General features: G+C 36.1%; 1 protein-coding gene across 2 annotated transcripts in view; it reads right to left on the bottom strand.

Annotated features, from left to right (window-relative positions):
- The window catches only part of CDH12 (cadherin 12), a 258,224-nt gene that overhangs the window by 88,973 nt on the left and 150,125 nt on the right, over positions 1-19,126 (bottom strand). The window contains exon 3 of one of the 2 annotated variants that reach the window (XM_045787409.2): positions 2,619-2,738. The exons of the other annotated variant lie outside the window; for it this stretch is intronic. Coding sequence (XP_045643365.1) covers positions 2,619-2,738 — 120 coding nt within the window. The remainder of the gene's footprint in view (positions 1-2,618; positions 2,739-19,126) is intronic. 2 annotated transcript variants of the gene reach the window in all.

The following is a 19,126-nucleotide window of genomic DNA, read 5'->3' as shown; positions in this document are numbered from 1 at the left end:
TTAATGAAGTGCCTCATCATCCACTCTTTTCCTGTCTAGTGGTCTGAGGCATTGTTAGTATCAAGACTTCTGTCTCCAATGAAAATCAATGCTTCAAAAAATCGATTTCATTGCTTATGCCAGAACTGTTTCACCTTTGGTTCTAAATAATAAGCATTACATAAAATATAAATACATAGTTATTAAAGGCATCTTATGAATATACACACTCTCTTGTAAGATAATACTTTCTAAAGGCATTAGAATTCGTTTAAAGTTGATTTTGACCAAGTAAAGCCAAGGGGACAGAAAGTGTTTTGAGGGGCGCCTGGGTGGCACAGCGGTTAAGCGTCTGCCTTCAGCTCAGGGCGTGATCCTGGCGTTCTGGGATCGAGCCCCACATCAGGCTCCTCCGCTATGAGCCTGCTTCTTCCTCTCCCACTCCACCTGCTTGTGTTCCCTCTCTCGCTGGCTGTCTCTATCTCCGTCAAATAAATAAATAAAATCTTAAAAAAAAAAAAAAGAAAGTGTTTTGACTCATAGAATTATTGTCTGTCTGGTATTAATTCGACTACAACGATTATATTCTTAATCTATGCTCTATGCTTAAGTTCATCTTTGCATGATTTTCTCCTACTGTTCAGTTACATACTGACTAGGTCTATAGTTATTTCATCAGTATTAATTCCTTTATCTTTCTTCTGTCACACTTATTCTGAGTATTTAAACTCACCTGTTCTATAGAATTAATCTATTCAACCCACTAAGTATACTCTAATACCCAACCTCCCTGCATACCCTCCTTTCTCTTTTTTCCATTCTCTCTGACTCTGAGGAGTGCTTCTCAGAGGCTGAAGAGATCTAAGACACATATATTGCCCATACTTCTGTTTCAAGTTAGATTATCCATTATGGTAAATTTTGAAGAAGAAATAATCCATAATGTTTTCATCTGATAAAAGGATTTATTATATTTTAGATAATTTTCCTTCACTATTTGTCTATATTTTTAGCCTGTTGTCCAAACCTTCCTCATCCTTCTGGAATTCTGTACCATCATAAATTTCATTGAACAACTTCCCCAGATTCTTTCCTCAACAATTGCCCCCCCTTTTTTCCTACAAATATGTATGATTTCCCACAGTTAAGCAACAACCGCAACAATTCCTTAACATCTATCTCGCCAAATATCTTATCTCCATTGCCATACTTCTTGAAAATAACTCATATTGTAGACGTAACTTCCCTGTCACGCACTCGGTCTTAACTTTGGACACTCTGACTCTCGGTTTCTGACCCTCTTTCCAAACCAAAAGAGCTTCTATGTCCTAAGCAAACCTTTATAGATTTCCTTCTTAAAGGACAGATGTTGTCCTTATTACAAACTACTCTTTTTTAGGTTTATAAAAGGGAGCAACTTCTTGCCTTAATCCCATAACATTTTGCTGATTTCTGTCCCTCTACAGGCTTAATGAGAAGAGTAGGAAATGAAAGAATAGCAGGTTCATTTGCAGAAAGTTTTCACAGGTTCTCTTTTCCTATTTAATTAACTTTATGTTTCCAGGTGACATTAAAACATGGCTAATTATTAATCAACCTGTATCTAATTGGTATTCCAGATTTTAGCAAATACTTATGGGGAAGTGTTAATTTTGAAATGTTAAGCCTATTTGAATATATAGTGTCTGAAATTAAGACTTTTCAAATTGATATCACTTTAAAATTTATTTACAAATTTAAAAAGTAACATTAGTCTAGTACATTAACAATTTATTTCATTATTGTAACCTAATGTAATAAATAGTATTGAATTCAATATGCAATATATTATAATGTGCCATATAAGTTTATGAAGTAGCTGTCATTGTGGAGTTCTGTTTTAACTGTGACATGGATCACCTATTTTGATGGTCAGCATGGCCAGATATATAAGAATTTTGGAAAATATAGAAAGGGCAGGATAGTATGCACATAGAAGATTTTGTGTTCCCTTTAAAATAAAATGAGGTCCCTCTGCTCTAGAGAATCTGTTTTTTGAATGCTAGGTAGTTTTTAAGGAGATCTGGCCATTCTAATGTTTTGACTGAAAAATTAGACTAGCTTCAAAAGCAGAGACCAGAAGAATCAGTGATTTGGGTGTTTCAAGTTTGTCAACCCTCTTCTCCCCTCTGCTAGAAGCATAAGTCTCTATTAATCCAAATCCAAATCAATTATCCATAACTCTTGATAAACAGAGCAAAAGAAGCTCCATGATCTTACCACGTGTTGATAAGGCCCCGAACTGCATATAATTGAAACCAAACAAGAAAATATGGAAAGAAAATCTATTTTATCCAGAAGAATCAAAAAGAAAAATATGCCCAGGCTTTTGAAAATGTAAAGTAAATCGTACAGGGAAGCCCCAACTTGAGACTGGGACTTGACACGTATATGTACAATGGCTTACATTTACACAGGGTTCAATCCAGAGGCAGTGGTTCTGCAGCCATAAGGTAAGATCCTATCTTCCTTCGTTTAATGTACAGCACACTGAATCTTTACTGCATTTTTAGAATAGGTCACTTCCCATGCCAAGATTTAATTAAAGTTTAAATATTTGAAAGGGGTGGTGATAATGTTGTCTCTAATAAAAAATTTACCTGTCTTGGGATCAATAGAGAAATAAGGTTGTCCCTGAAGAATGCTATAAACGACTCTGGCACTGTTTCCATAGGTCGGGTCATCCGCGTCTGTGGCCTTGACCTGGAGCACATATGCACCTGGAAAATAAGACAGTATGACTCTAGCATCTTTGTTTTACAGAGCTCAAGGTCATGTTTTTTATCTGTTGGACTCCATTTTTTTTTTTAATTTGGCATTACTCAATGATTCTGTGAATATATCATGCTACTGAGAATGATGTAACTATTATAACCAAAATGTTGGGCAACAATATAGCTAGCTGTTAGTGCAAATGATACATATTTTAAAAATCTATTTTAAAAGCTATGTTCATTTCCAGTAGCTAAATGATTGAACTGAAAGTCATCATGATAGCTTTATTGATTTATACACCAAAGGAAACATGACACTGCTTACATTAGCTCATCCGCTTCCTATAGATGCTTTAATTTCATGATTAGGTTATCAATAGAAAAGCTAAAAGGTTTGAAGGCTTACTGAACTTTAGAGGCTGTAAGTAACTTGCACTGCTATTTAAAAATCAACAACTACATACTAGCATTAGGAAGACTTTAATTAAGACAGAATATTTGAGAAATTGAGGAACCCGAAATAATTGCAATTACACCTACAAGAGCACCTCTAGGCTCCAAGACTGAATTAACCTAAGGATTCAGTGACATAGGAAAACATTAAAGATAATCCAAATTCTCTGTATCTTTTCTCATGTTTTGACTATAAGAAGCTCCTTTAACTTCTTGTTAAAAAAGACAAAAAGGAACTTTTTGTCTTATAGATTCATGGTAATAGTTAAGTCTTTCTTTAGGAACTTTTTGACTGTACCTTCATATCCTGCTCGGCATTACTACACTGAGTTGAGAACAAAGTAAAATCAAAATTGTCAAGTTTGAGATAAACAAAATCAACATGTTGCTAATGGTGAGAAGGAAATCTCTATTGAGCACAAAGGGAGTGATACGTACACCCAAAGTTATACAATGGACAGAATGCTCCTATTCTTGGAGGCATTTTGAGAACAAAGAATTTCTCCTTTCCAATCAGTTATTCATGCAGGCTTTTCCCTTCAGGCAGTACAAAACTAGAACAAACTAAATCTTAAAAGTTTACTTGCAAGCTAAGGGAATGAAACATCTCTTTCCTCTACCCTTTTGTCTGTTTGTTAGGAAGTAAAAAAAAAAATTTTAAATGATAACTTTCAGTAGACATTCAATACCAAATGCTTTACCTGAAGAATGCTTTTGGTGAGTTCTAGCTATATTAAGAGATGAATGATAGGTTTTTATTTCAACAGTTTTTCCCAGGAAAGGAAACTTCTAGAAGGAAAGTAGGCAAATATTTCTGAGATGTCAAGGGTGATAACATTCCTTATTATCCACCATCACCATCATGATCATCATTATCAACATTTGACAAATAGGCATTAAGGACCTATATTATATATTCATAAAAACTATGTTCTCCTTTTCTAAATTCTCCTCTTTCTTCCTTTCTGTCACACAGTGATTTTTCTGGTATGACCTGGATCATTACTATCACTGCATTGCACATGTGCTATATAGGCAAAGTCTGCAATTCCCCAATCATAGGTATAAATATTGTAGTTAAAAAGCTGTGTGTTGGGGCGCCTGGGTGGCACAGTGGTTAAGCGTCTGCCTTCGGCTCAGGGCGTGATCCCGGCGTTATGGGATCAAGCCCCACATCAGGCTCTTCCGCGATGAGCCTGCTTCTTCCTCTCCCACTCCCCCTGCTTGTGCTCCCTCTCTCACTGGCTGTCTCTATAAAAAAAAAAAAAAAAAAAAAAAAGCTGTGTGTTGTTCTTCTCTAAGGATATATTCGAAGAAAAAGGTATTGTATCTGCTAAGAAATTTTTAGTGAGAAATTTAATAAATGTTAACCTAATTCACACCATATCCTCAATAAGAAAGACAAAGATGAATGAGATAGGGAATATTTCTTTTTTTTTTTTTTTTAAGATTTTTTATTTATTTATTTGACAGAGATAGACAGCTGTGAGAGAGGGAACACAAACAGGGAGAGTGGGAGAGGAAGAAGCAGGCTCCCAGCGGAGGAGCCCGATGTGGGGACTCGATCCCGGAACGCAGGGATCACGCCCTGAGCCAAGGCAGACACCTAACGACTGCGCTACCCAGGCGCCCCAATAGGGAATATTTCTTAATTTACTTCTTTAAATATTTGAGTTTAAATTTTAAAAAATGATTAACATAAAGCATTTAAAACTACTTTTGGAGAAAACTATTTTTCTGTATATTTAGTTAAGGTTCATATTAATATTAAAAACAAAAATGTAAAAGGGAAGATACTATATTATCCAAAAAACTGGAGTAGCCTCCTTGTACATAGCAGTCATCTTGGGATTTATTCTCTTATCATCCAAATTCAGGGTGGCAATGTGACCACTCCAAATGTTGAAGTGCAGAGAGAATGTAACTCACAGAGAAACCATTCCTTTATACCCAGCTGGAGAGAGAGTGTACAATATGCAATTGAGAATACTGAACTGCTTAAATTATCCATGTAACACTGCTCTGATCAGTAGTATATTAATTCACGTAATTTTTAATAATACAGCCATTACTAAAAAAGTTGCTTTATAATAATAGTTAAATTCTAAATTTTAAGCACTCTCTACATATGTATAAGATATAAGTTAATATCATACACACACACACACACACACACGCACACTTACAGAAGAGCAAGGGACAGAAAAAGTGACCACTGAGAGTTATAGAAATATCACCTAGAAAGAACAGTCTTTAAGAGAAGTTCATTTGTTATATAAATTGCAACAAAATAAGGATTTCTCTAAAATACCTAAATACTTGAAAATTAATATGAGAACCAATTTGGATATAATTTTTAGTGTGCATGTGTGTATATGTCAAAATATATTTGAAAAATTAGTTGCATTTTGTAAATTCACAGCTGTAATATGATGTGATTTCAGCTTTTTTATATCCTTTAGTGTCAACAAGAATGGGCTCATATAAAATGGTAGAGATGTGGGAGTAGAACTGAGCCCTAACTCACAATTTCTGCCCAAGTAGACATTAACTTGCTGATTGATTCATTTCTTCTTTCCATCAATAAATGTTCAGTGGTACAAACCATATACCAGGTACTGTTCTCAACCATAAAAAGCAATGTGTTGCATAACTATTTATTCTGGCAAATGCCACCTCCAGCATGACAGTTCTATATTCTATGCATTTTTTACATTTGGGGTGTTAGAAAAACTTGCTAGAAATACATTGAAAGTATAAGTGGTTCAGTTGGTTAAGTGGCTGACTACTGATTTTGGGTCAGGTCATGATCTCAGGGTCCTGGGATGGAGCTCTGCTCCATGCTCAGCAGGGAGTCTGCTTGAGATTCTCTCTCTCCCTCTTCCTCTGCCCCTCCGCCTGCTTGTGCTCTTCCTCTCTCTGTCTCTCTCTAAAATAAATAAACAACTCTTAAAAAAAAAAGAAAATATAAGTGAATTAGATTTAATTTATAGCTTCTATAAAGTCTTTTTTTAAATTTCCTAGATGTATAAAAATATTCCACTCATTCAATATGTTCTTTGCTTTTTTGTTGCTGATGTTGGCTTTTTTGTCTGTTTGTTTTGTTTTGTTTTTTTGTGGTTTTTTTTGTTGTTGTTGTTCTTTTGTTGTTTTTGTTGTTCTTTGCTTTTTATCACCCCTGCAACTGTCTCAACTGGTCTGGACCTTAACTTTCATAATCGCGAGGCTGAAAAGCATCCTAATTGTTTCCTCCTCCAGCCCCTTTCACACAGGAGCATCAGAGTCACGGTCCCATAACACAAGGTTGATCATGTTATTCCCCTTTCTTTAAAAAAATAAGTTAATTTTTTTTTAAAATCGCTAATGGATTTCTATTCCTCTTGAAAGGAAAATCACCTAAACTCATTGGCGTGACAGGAATGGTTTCAAACTCTCTGCAGATTAAGTTTCTGTTGGTGCTGCCAGAGACCCCACGCGGAGCCTGTACAGACTTAGTTACTGTGGAGCTGAGGCTCTTTCCCGCCTCTGCATTCTTGCCCAAGTGATCCAGCTACCTGGAGCATTTGCACCTCCACCATCTGGAGAAATCCTGTACACCCTTGATGTCCCAGCTCCACGGTCGCTTCTGTCAATGCTTGCTTTTCTACTCCCAAGCAGACATAATTTGCCCACTCCTCTGTATTCCCAACGGTCTTAATACATTTTTATTTTTTGAAACTCAGTTCATTATGCGTTTTTTCTCATGGACTACAAAATCTTCTACATCATCAGCCATTCCATATTCATTCTTTTTACATCCAGTCCGTCATGACATAAGTCCCAAATATTTATTAGTTGGATACTTACAATACTCGTATGTACGTATAAAAGACACAAATACTACATATACCATACTTTAAATGGAGACCTGGCAGTTAGTTATGGCCTTTAGAGTACTTTTTGACACTACGTTGTGAGTTTAACTTGAAATTCTAAAGTACATCACAGTTCTCACTTAAGAAAGCAAAACCAAAATGAGTGACATGACATAAAAAAAAATCACATAAGCAAGATTTAGTCACAATATGAAATGCACACCCAAGGGGAGTTAATACAAGTTTTTTTACTGAATAATTTTAACCCTTCTCAAGACCGAAGCATAAATAGGAAAAGAGAGACAAATCATATCAAGAGAGACATATAACTTGCTTTCAGCTTTTGCCTTATGTATAAATTGCGTTATAACTAAGAAATAATGCAATTCCAGTTAGAAAGGTATAGAATGATAAATACACGGACATTTCTTTCCAAATAGGATTGGAAAACATTTTATTACATAAAAAAGGCATTAAGCAGCAGAGAAATGTAAAGCAGAAAGGTTTTCAGAGAATCAAGTTAGAGACTGGATGTGTGAATGTGCACCCGCACGCATGTGCACACACACGTGAAAAGATCCTACCAAGGAATAGGCTGCTACTACACATTGAAACATGAGGTCTGCTAAAGCTAGATTTAATTATAAAGTAGAATTAAGCATGGATGCACAGCAGGTGAGTTTAGTCTTTAAAGTAACTAGGTCTTTAATCAATTTTGCATTACACCTCACTGCACTACTCATGAACACTTGGCTCTTACCTTCCTTCTATGGATTCTCCTCCTATATTTGCCCTTTAAAGTTGTAAATGGCTCCTCTATCCTCTTTATCTCAACAATGGCTGCATATAAAGCTTTTACAGGGATTACTGAGAACATCAATTCCTGGCCCTCCCTCAGAAAGTCTAACTTAAATGTTTTTGGGTATGCCAGGTATCAGAAAGTTTTAACATCTTTGTAGATGAGTCTGATAAGCCAAGTCCTACACAGTTTCGCCAACTAGGAAAGACTGCATTGCTCGCCATTGTGTTTATTGTTTTTGCTTCTGGAGCCTTAAACCCTATGTTTGAATCCTAGGTTGACTTCTAGCCAACTGTGTGACATTCTCTAATTACTTAACCTCTTTGTTTTAGTTTCTTCATATGAAAAGAAAGTGACAAAAATAGCAAGCATCTTCTCACAGGATTAATGAGTTAATATTGATAAAGAAATTATAATAAGTTTTCCACATAGTATGTGCTATTTAAGTGTATGACCAAAAAATGCAGACATACTTAATTTCTGTTCTCCTGCCCCACATGTAGGGTGACAAGACCCAAATTTGTAACACTAGTCCAATTCCTGTCCTCAAGTCCCCCTTCTTAATATTCATATACTGATCTGGACTTTATCTCCTAATTGTGAAAGAAATGTAATTTTGGAATATGTGTTTAAAGTACATTAACATACAGACAAGTAGACTACGACAATGTCCCACTTTGTTAGAGACCCAGGGAAGAAAAGTTTGTATACTTGTTAAATCTGTCAGAAATAATCAGAACTTTTAAAGATTAGTAAAGATATATGTCATAAAAATTCCCCAGAGTGAATTGTATGCCCTCTTGAACTGTACTTCTAGGATAAGAGCAGACAATTTGGTTTTATACTGCCCTCAACTCTGACTCTTCTCAGCCTGGCCACAGGCCATCCCTTGGCACCCCCAATGCTTTGACATCCACTTAGGATTTGGTATTCAGTCCAAGGATCCAAAAGCACTCTAAGGTTATAAAACTTTTGTTCTAGATTTGTACTAAATATTTTAGACTATACATATTTACACCTTGTGATTCAAATGTACTTTGATGGATAAGTGAATCCATTTTTATGAGCACTTTATCTCTCCATTGTATGCCAAGAACTCTATACCACACACACCAGTAAAAATGCTAATGACTGCTCCCAGTGACACACTAAACTCCAATTACCAGTGATGATACAATGTTGTCTCCTTTGTGCCCAATGTAATTGGAAATTATTTTCATGGATGCTGTCAGGAAATTCCATAGAAAACATGGTGAAATACATGAGTTTGGAATTCATTCATTCAGTGGCTCTCAGTTATAATTCTCTAAGGTTTGTATTTTTTCTGAGTTGTATTCTTAAGGATAAAAAATTGCTTTTGTGGGGTGCCTGGGTGGCACAGCGTTTAAGCGTCTGCCTTTGGCTCAGGGTGTGATCCCGGCATTGTGGGATCGAGCCCCACGTCAGGCTCCTCCACTATGAGCCTGCTTCTTCCTCTCCCACTGCCCCTGCTTGTGTTCCCTCTCTCGCTGGCTGTCTCTATCTCTGTCGAATAAATAAATAAAATCTTTAAAAAAATTGCTTTTGATTAAATGCAGTTAGCCAAGATGTTAAGGACCATTAATGTAATCAGTTATTTAACACACACTCTACACTCTTCAAATTATTTCTTGTTATTTGATCGGATGAGTCTGCCATGTTAAGGGTAAAAAAAGATCTCTACCTACCCACCTACAGATCTTCCTCAACCTGCAATGAGATTACACCCTGATAAACACATCCTAGGTTGAACACATCGTAAGTTGAAAATACATTTAATACCCCTGACCTACTGAACATCATAATTTAGCCCAGACTAACCTAAACACACTCAGAACACTTATATTAGCCTATAGTTAGGTGAAGTCATCCAACATGAAGCCTATCTAGAGATTATCTGTATTTATCTACTCATCCATCTACCCATCCATCATGGATCTATATATCTATTGATCAATCTATTTATCTGCATTTATCTTCCTGTCCATTTACCTATTTAGCTTTAGTAAAAGAAAGAAATACAAATTGTGTATGTACGTGTGTAGGTACGTGTGTGTGTGGAAACCAGAAGTACGGGATCCTAGAACTAGCTCCGTAATTAAACAGATACATGATTGTTTTGCAAGTTATTTCAATTCTGTAAGAATAACAATGTAATTTTAGTGGACAGTATGGCAATCCACTCCCCCAGTGAATCTTAAAGCTGTCTGTATAGGTTTCATATATCACTATCTCCCTCATACTTCCATGTATATTAAAAGAAGCCTAACTCCCATGAAGACAGTTGGCTCAAGTTTAAACTGACAAATACAAGCTTTTTTTTTTTTTTTCTGGCTAATGATGAATGTTTAAGAAGTGGAAAGGTAACCCATGTCAAGCCTATAATTCCAGAGATGTTTGTTGAGAACCTCTGGGAATTGTTCTCTTTCACTTTCTCCCTGGAAGCTGGTGTGCAAATGTCTGAACTACTACTGCCATTTTAACACCTTGAGGGAAACGTGACTAGATACAGTCATTACACAGGAGGCCACAAACTTGAGAATCCCAGGAAAGAAAATGAGGAGTCTTGATCAAACCTGGCTGAAGCTCAACTCCAAGCATTTTGATGATTTGAGACCATAAACCCCTTTTTGTGTAAGATTTTATACTTTGAGTTGGATTGGGATTTTTATTACTTCCAAATTAACAAAATTTTGGCAAGTCACTTAAACACTCTAAGCCTGTTATTTCAAATTGAAAGTAGGAGTATAAATACTTGGGATCACATGGAACTCATTTACGCATTAACTCATGAGATAATGCTTGTAAATTGCTTAGTATAATAACTGGCACATAAGGAGCCCACATCAAAGTGGTTGTTAAAATTCTTCAGCTTTATAATGAAGGTGTAATATTTTATTGTTTCCTTCTAATTCTAATAATTGGTTGTGCAAATTGAAACAAAATCCAATCTTAATGCTTTTCAAAATGTCTTTCCCATGACTGTAGATTAATCTTTCAGTTATAGGATTTTGAACATATTACTGCTCTGTCCAAATCCTTCAATGGTGTGCCATGAATCACTACTTGCCACCTGAAATCCTTCAAGACTGTTCAAAGTCTGAAATCCATCTGTGTTTTCATTCTAAAATTTAACTCCTCAGCTTCTCCGAACCTCCTCTTTGGGAAGTTTGTTTTACCTACTGTCCAACAAAAATCAGAGCTCTGCTAATTAATTTGAGGGTAACAAGTCTAAGCCTGTCATCTGAGAATTAAAAACATATATCTGAATTTCATAAAGGGTTTGCAAAATATAAATTATTATACATATATCACCTCCTTCTGGTTTCTTCCACTATTGCCTGTGTCCAAACCACTTCTCATAATCCAGTCTACTTCTGGAAGTACTGCAGACAAACTTGCTCACTGTTACACTTGCATAGAATACTTCCAAGGCTCCTTCCCTTAACTGAAATCTTCCTTTCCCCTGAGCCTAGTCCCCCCTACTAATGTATTTCAGACTCACAACTGTATTCCTTCAGCTTTCCAGTACTTCTGATTTACTGGTCTTTCCCGCCAAGACTGCAAGGTGCCCCTCATGTTCACCTGTTTTGTCTCAAGACATGTAAGAGGCTGATGCAAATCTCTCTCTCCAGGTTGCCTCCAACTATGGCTGGTCCCCTCAACATTATTTATTCTTGGCTCTGTCCTTTCTACTGTGATCACCATGTCTTAGTCTTCTCTTCAGACTCCCTTTCCACTCCCTAGCCGTCACATGTTCATGCACCTCAGGTTTTCTCTCACTCTGCATGCTTAACACGACACTTTCATTCCTTATTAACCTCCAGGTACCAGTGACTGGACCATCATTTATATTGGCCAGTGTCTGACATAACAAAATTGCAAGTTAACTAGATCAAGATATAACCAATTTCTTGGTTACATTCTAAATTTTTTAATCACTTATTGTTTATACCCAGGGCAGTCTCTGTCACTGACTAAGCATGGCTAAAATATGTTTGTCTTTTCCATTCTGCCATCCTACTTTTCTTCAAAATTTTACTGTTTCCCACTTGCATTACAGTGTTATAATATTTAATACTCTCCCTGTTGCCTGCCATAACAACCTACCATCTATCCGATGTATTTAAGCCACGTTGTATTTTCCAAATTGTAAATTTGATTTTGTCCTCAGCACTACCTCCCATGTTCTTTGGGAATCTGCTTCTACCTACATTCCCAGGTTCATCTCTTAACATGCCCTATGTCTACTTTTTGCAGCATCAATACAATGTTACTTTCCTACAACATAATGCTACTTCATATCCCGCTCTTTACAGGTTTGCATGGATGTCAAAAATGTCCTTTTTCACCCAGGAAAACTGCAGCCCCAATTAAGTACTGGCCTCACTAGCTCCTCTTTCAGAAGCTCATTTCCATATGTTCACAGAGTATCTAGTTTCACATCTCTGCTGTTTCCACTAGGCAGCAAGCATGACATACAGAATAAAGACTGTTTACAGTTCTTTTTGGAATCCCAGTACCTACTATACTTAATACATGTCTCTTGAATGAGAAAATTTTAAAAAATGAGCTGGGCCTAGAAAATGTTTTTGATTAGCTGATGTTAAAAGTTAACAATGAAACCTTTATAATATCTCTTGACCGAGGCAAAAGGTTCAATGTCCCCTCCTGTCAATAATTATGACAGTGATGTTGCTTTACTGTCTGTTACAGAAATCAAAGGAGCAGCTTCAAATCAAAAGTGCTTTGAGAACTCTTAAAATCAGTGCCAAAAGAATACAAGAAATCAATTACTAGCACTTTGGTCATCCTGACATATCGAACCCTGCTAACACAAGAGTGTATAATTCTACTGTTTCAAGGAAAAAAATGCACTTTTGTAAAAGCAAGAACTATACCGAGGTCACATCTGTGAAAAGTTATTATTGTAATAGATAGCAGTTCACATTACCTGGAATCAAGTGAGCTTGATTATTGATTATTTCACAAACTCAAAGACATTATGACCACATGACATGGCACTATTTGCAAAAATGCTCATGAATCCACATGTACAGTGACAGTGTGTATAGCTATGAAGTAACAATAATTATAGTCATTACTGTTTAAATAATCTTAGCTAATAGAGAAAGGTATGTTATAAGTGTGTAAATTACTGTGGTTTTATTGTAAGGTTTTGTTCCTTTTATGTTGCCGTGGTTGAATGCTACAATGATTTAAGCTGAGGTTTGGTTTTAGTAATTGCTACGAAAATAGAAGACTCAGAAACCTACTTGCTTTGCTAGGTTCATTGTAACCCAATTTGTCAGGGCAGGATGCACTGTAGCTAAACAAAACTGAAACTTCATTAGATTTCATATGCTTTCTTTTTTTAAAATTTAAATTCAATTAATTAACATATAATGTATTATTAGTTTTAGAGGTAGAGGTCAGTGATTCATCAGTTTTATATAATACCAGTGCTCTTTACCTCACATGTCCTCCTTAATGTCCATCACCCAGTTACCCCATCCCCCCACCCCTCACCTCTCCAGCAACCCTCAGTTTGTTTCCTATGATTAAGAGTCTCTTATCTTTGTCTCCCTCTGTGATTTCATCTTGTTTTATTTTTTCCTCTCTTCCCCTATGATGCTCTGTTTTGTTTCGTAAATTCCGCATATGAGTGAGATCATATGATAATTGGTTTTCTTTGATTATTCACTTAGCATAATACCCTCTAGTTCCATCCACATTGTTGCAAGTGGAAAGATTTCATTTTTTGATGGCTGAGTAGTATTCCATTGTATATACGTACCACATCTTCTTTATCCATTCATCTGCCAATGGACATCTGGACTCTTTCCACAGTTTAGCTATTGGTGGACATTGCTGCTATATACATTGGGGTCCAGGTACCCTTTCAGATCATTACGTTTTTATCTTTGGGGTAAGATTTCATATGCTTTCTAATAGAAATTCTCCCAATTGATGCACAAATGACAATGGTTAAGCCAAATGATCCTATCCCTTTTTCTTTATAAAATGGGAGGTTTGGAATAGATGTCTTTATTTTATTTTATTTTATTTTATTTTATTTTATTTTTTTTTTAATGATTTTTTTATTATATTATGTTAGTCACCATACAGTACATCCCTGTTTTTTTATGTAAAGTTCAATGATTCATTAGTTGTGTATAACACCCAGTGCACCATGCAATACGTGCCCTCCTTACTACCCATCACCGGTCTATCCCATTCCCCCACCCCCCTCCCCTCTGAAGTCCTCAGTTTGTTTCTCATAGTCCATAGTCTCTCATGTTTCATTCCCCCTTCTGATTACCCCCCCTTTCTTTATCCCTCTCTTCCCCTACCGATCATCCTAGTTCTTATGTTCCATAGATGAGAGAAATCATATGATAGTTGTCTTTCTCTGCTTGACTTATTTCACTTAGCATTATCTCCTCCAGTGCTGTCCATGTTGTAGCAAATGTTGAGAACTCGTTCTTTCTGATAGCTGAGTAATATTCCATTGTATATATGGACCACAACTTCTTAATCCAGTCATCTGTTGAAGGGCATCTCGGCTCCTTCCACAATTTAGCTATTGTGGACATTGCTGCTATGAACATTGGGGTGCATATGGCCCTTCTCTTCACTACGTCTGTATCTTTGGGGTAAATACCCAGTAGTGCAATGGCTGGGTCATAGGGTAGCTCAATTTTTAACTTTTTAAGGGACCTCCACACTGTTTTCCAGAGTGGCTGTACCAACTTGCATTACCACCAACAATGTAGGAGGGATCCCCTTTCTCCACATCCTCTCCAACAATTGTTGTTTCTTGCCTTGTCTATTTTTGCCATTCTAACTGGCGTAAGGTGGTATCTCAGTGTGGTTTTGATTTGAATTTCCTTGATGGCTAATGATTTTGAACATTTTTTCATGTGTCTGTTAGCCATTTGTATGTCTTCGTTGGAAAAGTGTCTGTTCATATCTTCTGCCCATTTTTTGATTTGTTTATTTGTTTCTTGTGTATTGAGTTTGAGAAGTTCTTTGTAGATCTTGGATACCAGTCCTTTATCTGTAGTGTCATTTGCAAATATCTTCTCCCATTCCGTGGGCTGCCTCTTAGTTTTTCTGACTGTTTCCTTGGATGTGCAGAAACTTTTAATCTTGATGAAGTCCCATAAGTTCATTTTATCTTTTGTTTCTCTTGCCTTTGGGGATGTGTCATGAAAAAGGTTGCTTTGGCCGATGTCGTAGAGGTTGCTGCCTATGTTCTCCTCTAGAATTTTGATGGATTCTTGTCTCACATCGAGGTCTTTCATCCATTTGGAGTTTATTTTTGTGTATGGTGTGAGATAGTGGTCAAGTTTCATTCTCTTGCATGTAGCTGTCCAATTTTCCCAGCACCATTTATTGAAGAGACTGTCTTTTTCCCACCGGATGTTTTTTCCTGCTTTATCAAATATTAGTTGCCCAAAGAGCCGAGGGTCCATTTCTGGGCTCTCTATTCTGTTCCATTGGTCTATGTGTCTGTTTTTGTGCCAGTACCATGCTGTCTTTGTGATCACAGCTTTGTAGTACAGCTCGAAATCCGGCATTGTGATGCCCCCAGCTTTGTTTTTCCTTTTCAACAGTTCCTTGGAGATTCGGGGCCTGAAATAGATGTCTTTAGATTCCACCATACAAACACATATTGTGATTTTGGACAGAGGAACCTAATTAAATCAATTGTTGATCAAGTTAAACTTTAATGAAGTTATCAACATTGTTCATTTCATGTAAGTTTTCTATGAAATTTTCATTTCATATGATTCTCTCTTGAGAATGAAACCTAAGATTTAAATTTTAAGGAGTTATAGTTATCTTTCTCATGGTGATGTACAGTTTCTTTTACAAAATCTTTAAAAGTTGGACATGAATCTTAAAACTCATTGCAAAAGAGAAATAGCATATATATCACCATTACTTTGTAGAATAGCAATCTGTTTATTAAACACTCTGAACTTTTCACAGTAACACATAAAAATAAAGACAGAAACTATTATACCACTAAACTATAATATTAATGCATACTATATGGGACACTAAACTTACCTACACGATATATGCCAATAACTTGGAGGCATTCCTGTTACTTAAAGCAATGAAACTATAGATGCTACTTGAAAATACAAGTTTGATGACAAAAATAGAATTAACTATGCCATTATTTCTCAATGCAAGCTATCTCTCTTGTTTTTTAATTCCATTATTTATCATGAAGCTTCTCCCATTACACTAAAATGATTCCTTTGCAATATTTTGGTGACTATATCGTTATATGAAATTTCTCGTATATAGTATTTTTTAAAGAGCTTTCAAGTTGTAAGCCAGCCATAAAATAGAGTGCAGATTAAAAGATAAAAAGGGATTAAAAGCCTAAGAGAGAGTGAGTTATAGCTAGATGGGGTTACCCATGAATTTATTTTATGACCCAGCTGAGGAGGCAGAAAAGAGACCAAGTGAAAAGTGGGCAGACAGACGCTGTCTGGAGCACAAGAGTATTCAGAATAATAAAGTCACAAATTCGATTCATATTTGATTTAAAAGGTAGATTGGAAACTTGGCAAAGGGCAATTTGGGGGCATAATTACAAATTATGGGCTAGTGGCATTAAAAAAGAAGCTATGAGAAGATAACTTTCAGGAAAGGATTTGATGTCCTTGCATGTAAAGATCCAGCAGCTGGTCAGAAGTCCACCTGGGAAACCAGTCCTTAATGCATGCTGGGGCTGAGATTCAGTTCTAAGTTTTCCTCTTAGGTCCTTTAGAGCACCGAACCTGAAGCCATATTCAGCAGAAAGTTCCATGCCTTTAAGGGTTTGGATAGCAGTTTAGTCCCTTCCTTAACTCTAACCCATGAGTACTTGTGACTCAAGTAGAGTCATACTTACTGCTGCTATGGTTTCCTTTTATTACCTTATCTATAGATTCTCATGGCTCCTTCCACTGGAGTGAGGCTCAGAAGTACGGATTCCTTCCTGTCTGTGACTTTAGGGCACTAACCTAGGCCTTGCCTGTTGATGGGGATCGTTTTCTCACTAGGGTATTTTGCACATATTGTTTTTTAAGTTTCGAGGGTTCCAGTGAACCCCCCATCTCTTAGGATATTCCATCTCAAGAGGAAAGCTTCAGTGTCTCAAGGACTCCATCTCCTAGTTTTGAAAGGTGAGATTTTGCACTAAGGTGCAGACTTAAGCCTTCCATAATTTCCAGAATACAGAAGCACAGGAACTCCAACCCACTTATCTAGTGACTGGCTCTAAAGATACACATTTAATACTAGGGGACCTTCTCAGATACCCTCTGGGAAGAAAAAAGTTCCACAGATTTTCATTTATAGGGTATCGATTAAGTGACTGTGGTTGTGACAGCTAACAGTATTCTATGCACTGAGAATGTAAGAATAAAAAAGAAGCCAAAACCAAAAGAAAACTGCCCTTAAGAATGAATATTCAAAGAATATTTATGCTTATTTTATGATTTCTTTTGTGGAAATCAGAAAATTAGTCTTGTCTGCAGATCCCTCTTCTTTCCTAAAAAAAATGGTGGTAATATGCTAATTAATATATAGGGATCTATCGCACTATGTCAAATGTTGCAGAGAACATTTTATATACGTTATTTCACTTAATGCTTGAAACCATCCTACCTCCTATAATTAGCTCCATTTTTACAAATGCTAAATTACATTTAGTAAACTGTGGAGCTGTGAAAACTAAGGCTGTTGACAACAAAGCCTTAGCCTGTAGTCACTACCTTGGACCACCTCCAGGACATGGAAACTCTTTGTAAAGTAACTAAGCTCTTCCATTTTGTCTGGCAATACTTGGTGCAAAAATTTTACTTCTAATTTTTTAATATGGAAGTGAACTTTTAAAAATATAGTGCCTCTTTTAATGTTTGTACCTTTGTAAGATATTTTGAATCAGGAAGTGTGATGCCTCCAGCTTTGTTCTTCTTTCTCAAGATTACCTGGCTATTCTGAGTATTTTGCAGTTTCATATGAATTTTAGGATTTTTTTCCAGTTCTATAAAAAACGCTGTTGGGATTTTGATGGGGATAATATTGACTCTCAGACCACTTTGGGTAGTACGGATATCTTAACAATTTTCAGTCTTCCAATCCAGAAACACAAGATGTCTTTTCACTTTTGTGTGTCTTTAATTTCTTTCATCAATGTTTTATAGCTTTCAATGTATAAGTCTTTCATCCCTTTTGCTAAGTTTATTACTAAATACTTTATTCTTTTTGATGTTATTGCACTTGGGATTGTTTTCATATATATTTTTGGATAGTTTGTTGTTATTGACAGAAATGAAACTGATTTTTGGACATTGATTTTGTATCCTGTAATTTTACTGTACTTATTAATTCTAACAGTTTCTGTGTGGCATCTTATTTAGAGCTTAAGCAATTAATATTAATACCAATCAATATTAATATCACTAAAATAATATTTATGTTTTTGTAATTACTGGTATGATGTAACTGATGAAACCAAGGATTTTTTAATATCTGTATATTATTCACATATATAGACTTCATTAGGAATCTAGCTAGCTAGCTAGATACCCATCTTTGATTCAATAACTGTCTTAGCTCTGTTTCCTCATCAGCAAAATAGTAATAACAGTACAAATCTCCAGAAGATGTTATCATCAGTTCAAAATGAAAATGTAAGGAATTGAGAGGCTAAGATACTTTTCAGGGCTCATATATCAAATAACAACACTGTGGCAAGTTTGCAGATCTGATTGGCTTTGAAGCCCATATTCAAATCACAGGCATGACCTACCATTTCTAAGCACCATGTAATTTAACAGCCCCACCTATATGTAACAGTATCATAGAACCTTCTAACACCTGTACGTGTAAGAATTTTAAGCGTTCTTTCCTGTCCAATGCCTCCTACCCCCAACCATGGCAGCTGCCTTCTCTCTAGCCCTGGCTCCTTTCAGTAAAGCAACGGCAACTACAAATATTAACAGCTTACACAAAGGGTGATGACTTTAGATTTGTGTTTTAAAGTTATTTAACCAGATAAGATACACATTTTACATTTAATTTAGAATGCACCTTAACAGATTCAGTAAAACATAAATTCCCTCTAGGCAGACATTTTGTTTATTTTGTTCACAGTGGTGTGTATTTTTTGTGCTTACAACAGTGCCTAGCAATACAGTGATCAATGAATATTTGCTGAAAATTATATATATTATATACATACACATATTAAGTTATAA

Source organism: Ursus americanus, chromosome 15, assembly GCF_024610735.1.
Source record: "Ursus americanus isolate L20-20 chromosome 15, mUrsAme1.1.p, whole genome shotgun sequence".
Classification (NCBI taxonomy): Eukaryota; Metazoa; Chordata; class Mammalia; order Carnivora; family Ursidae; genus Ursus; species Ursus americanus.
This window is presented reverse-complemented; position numbering and strand designations above follow the sequence as displayed.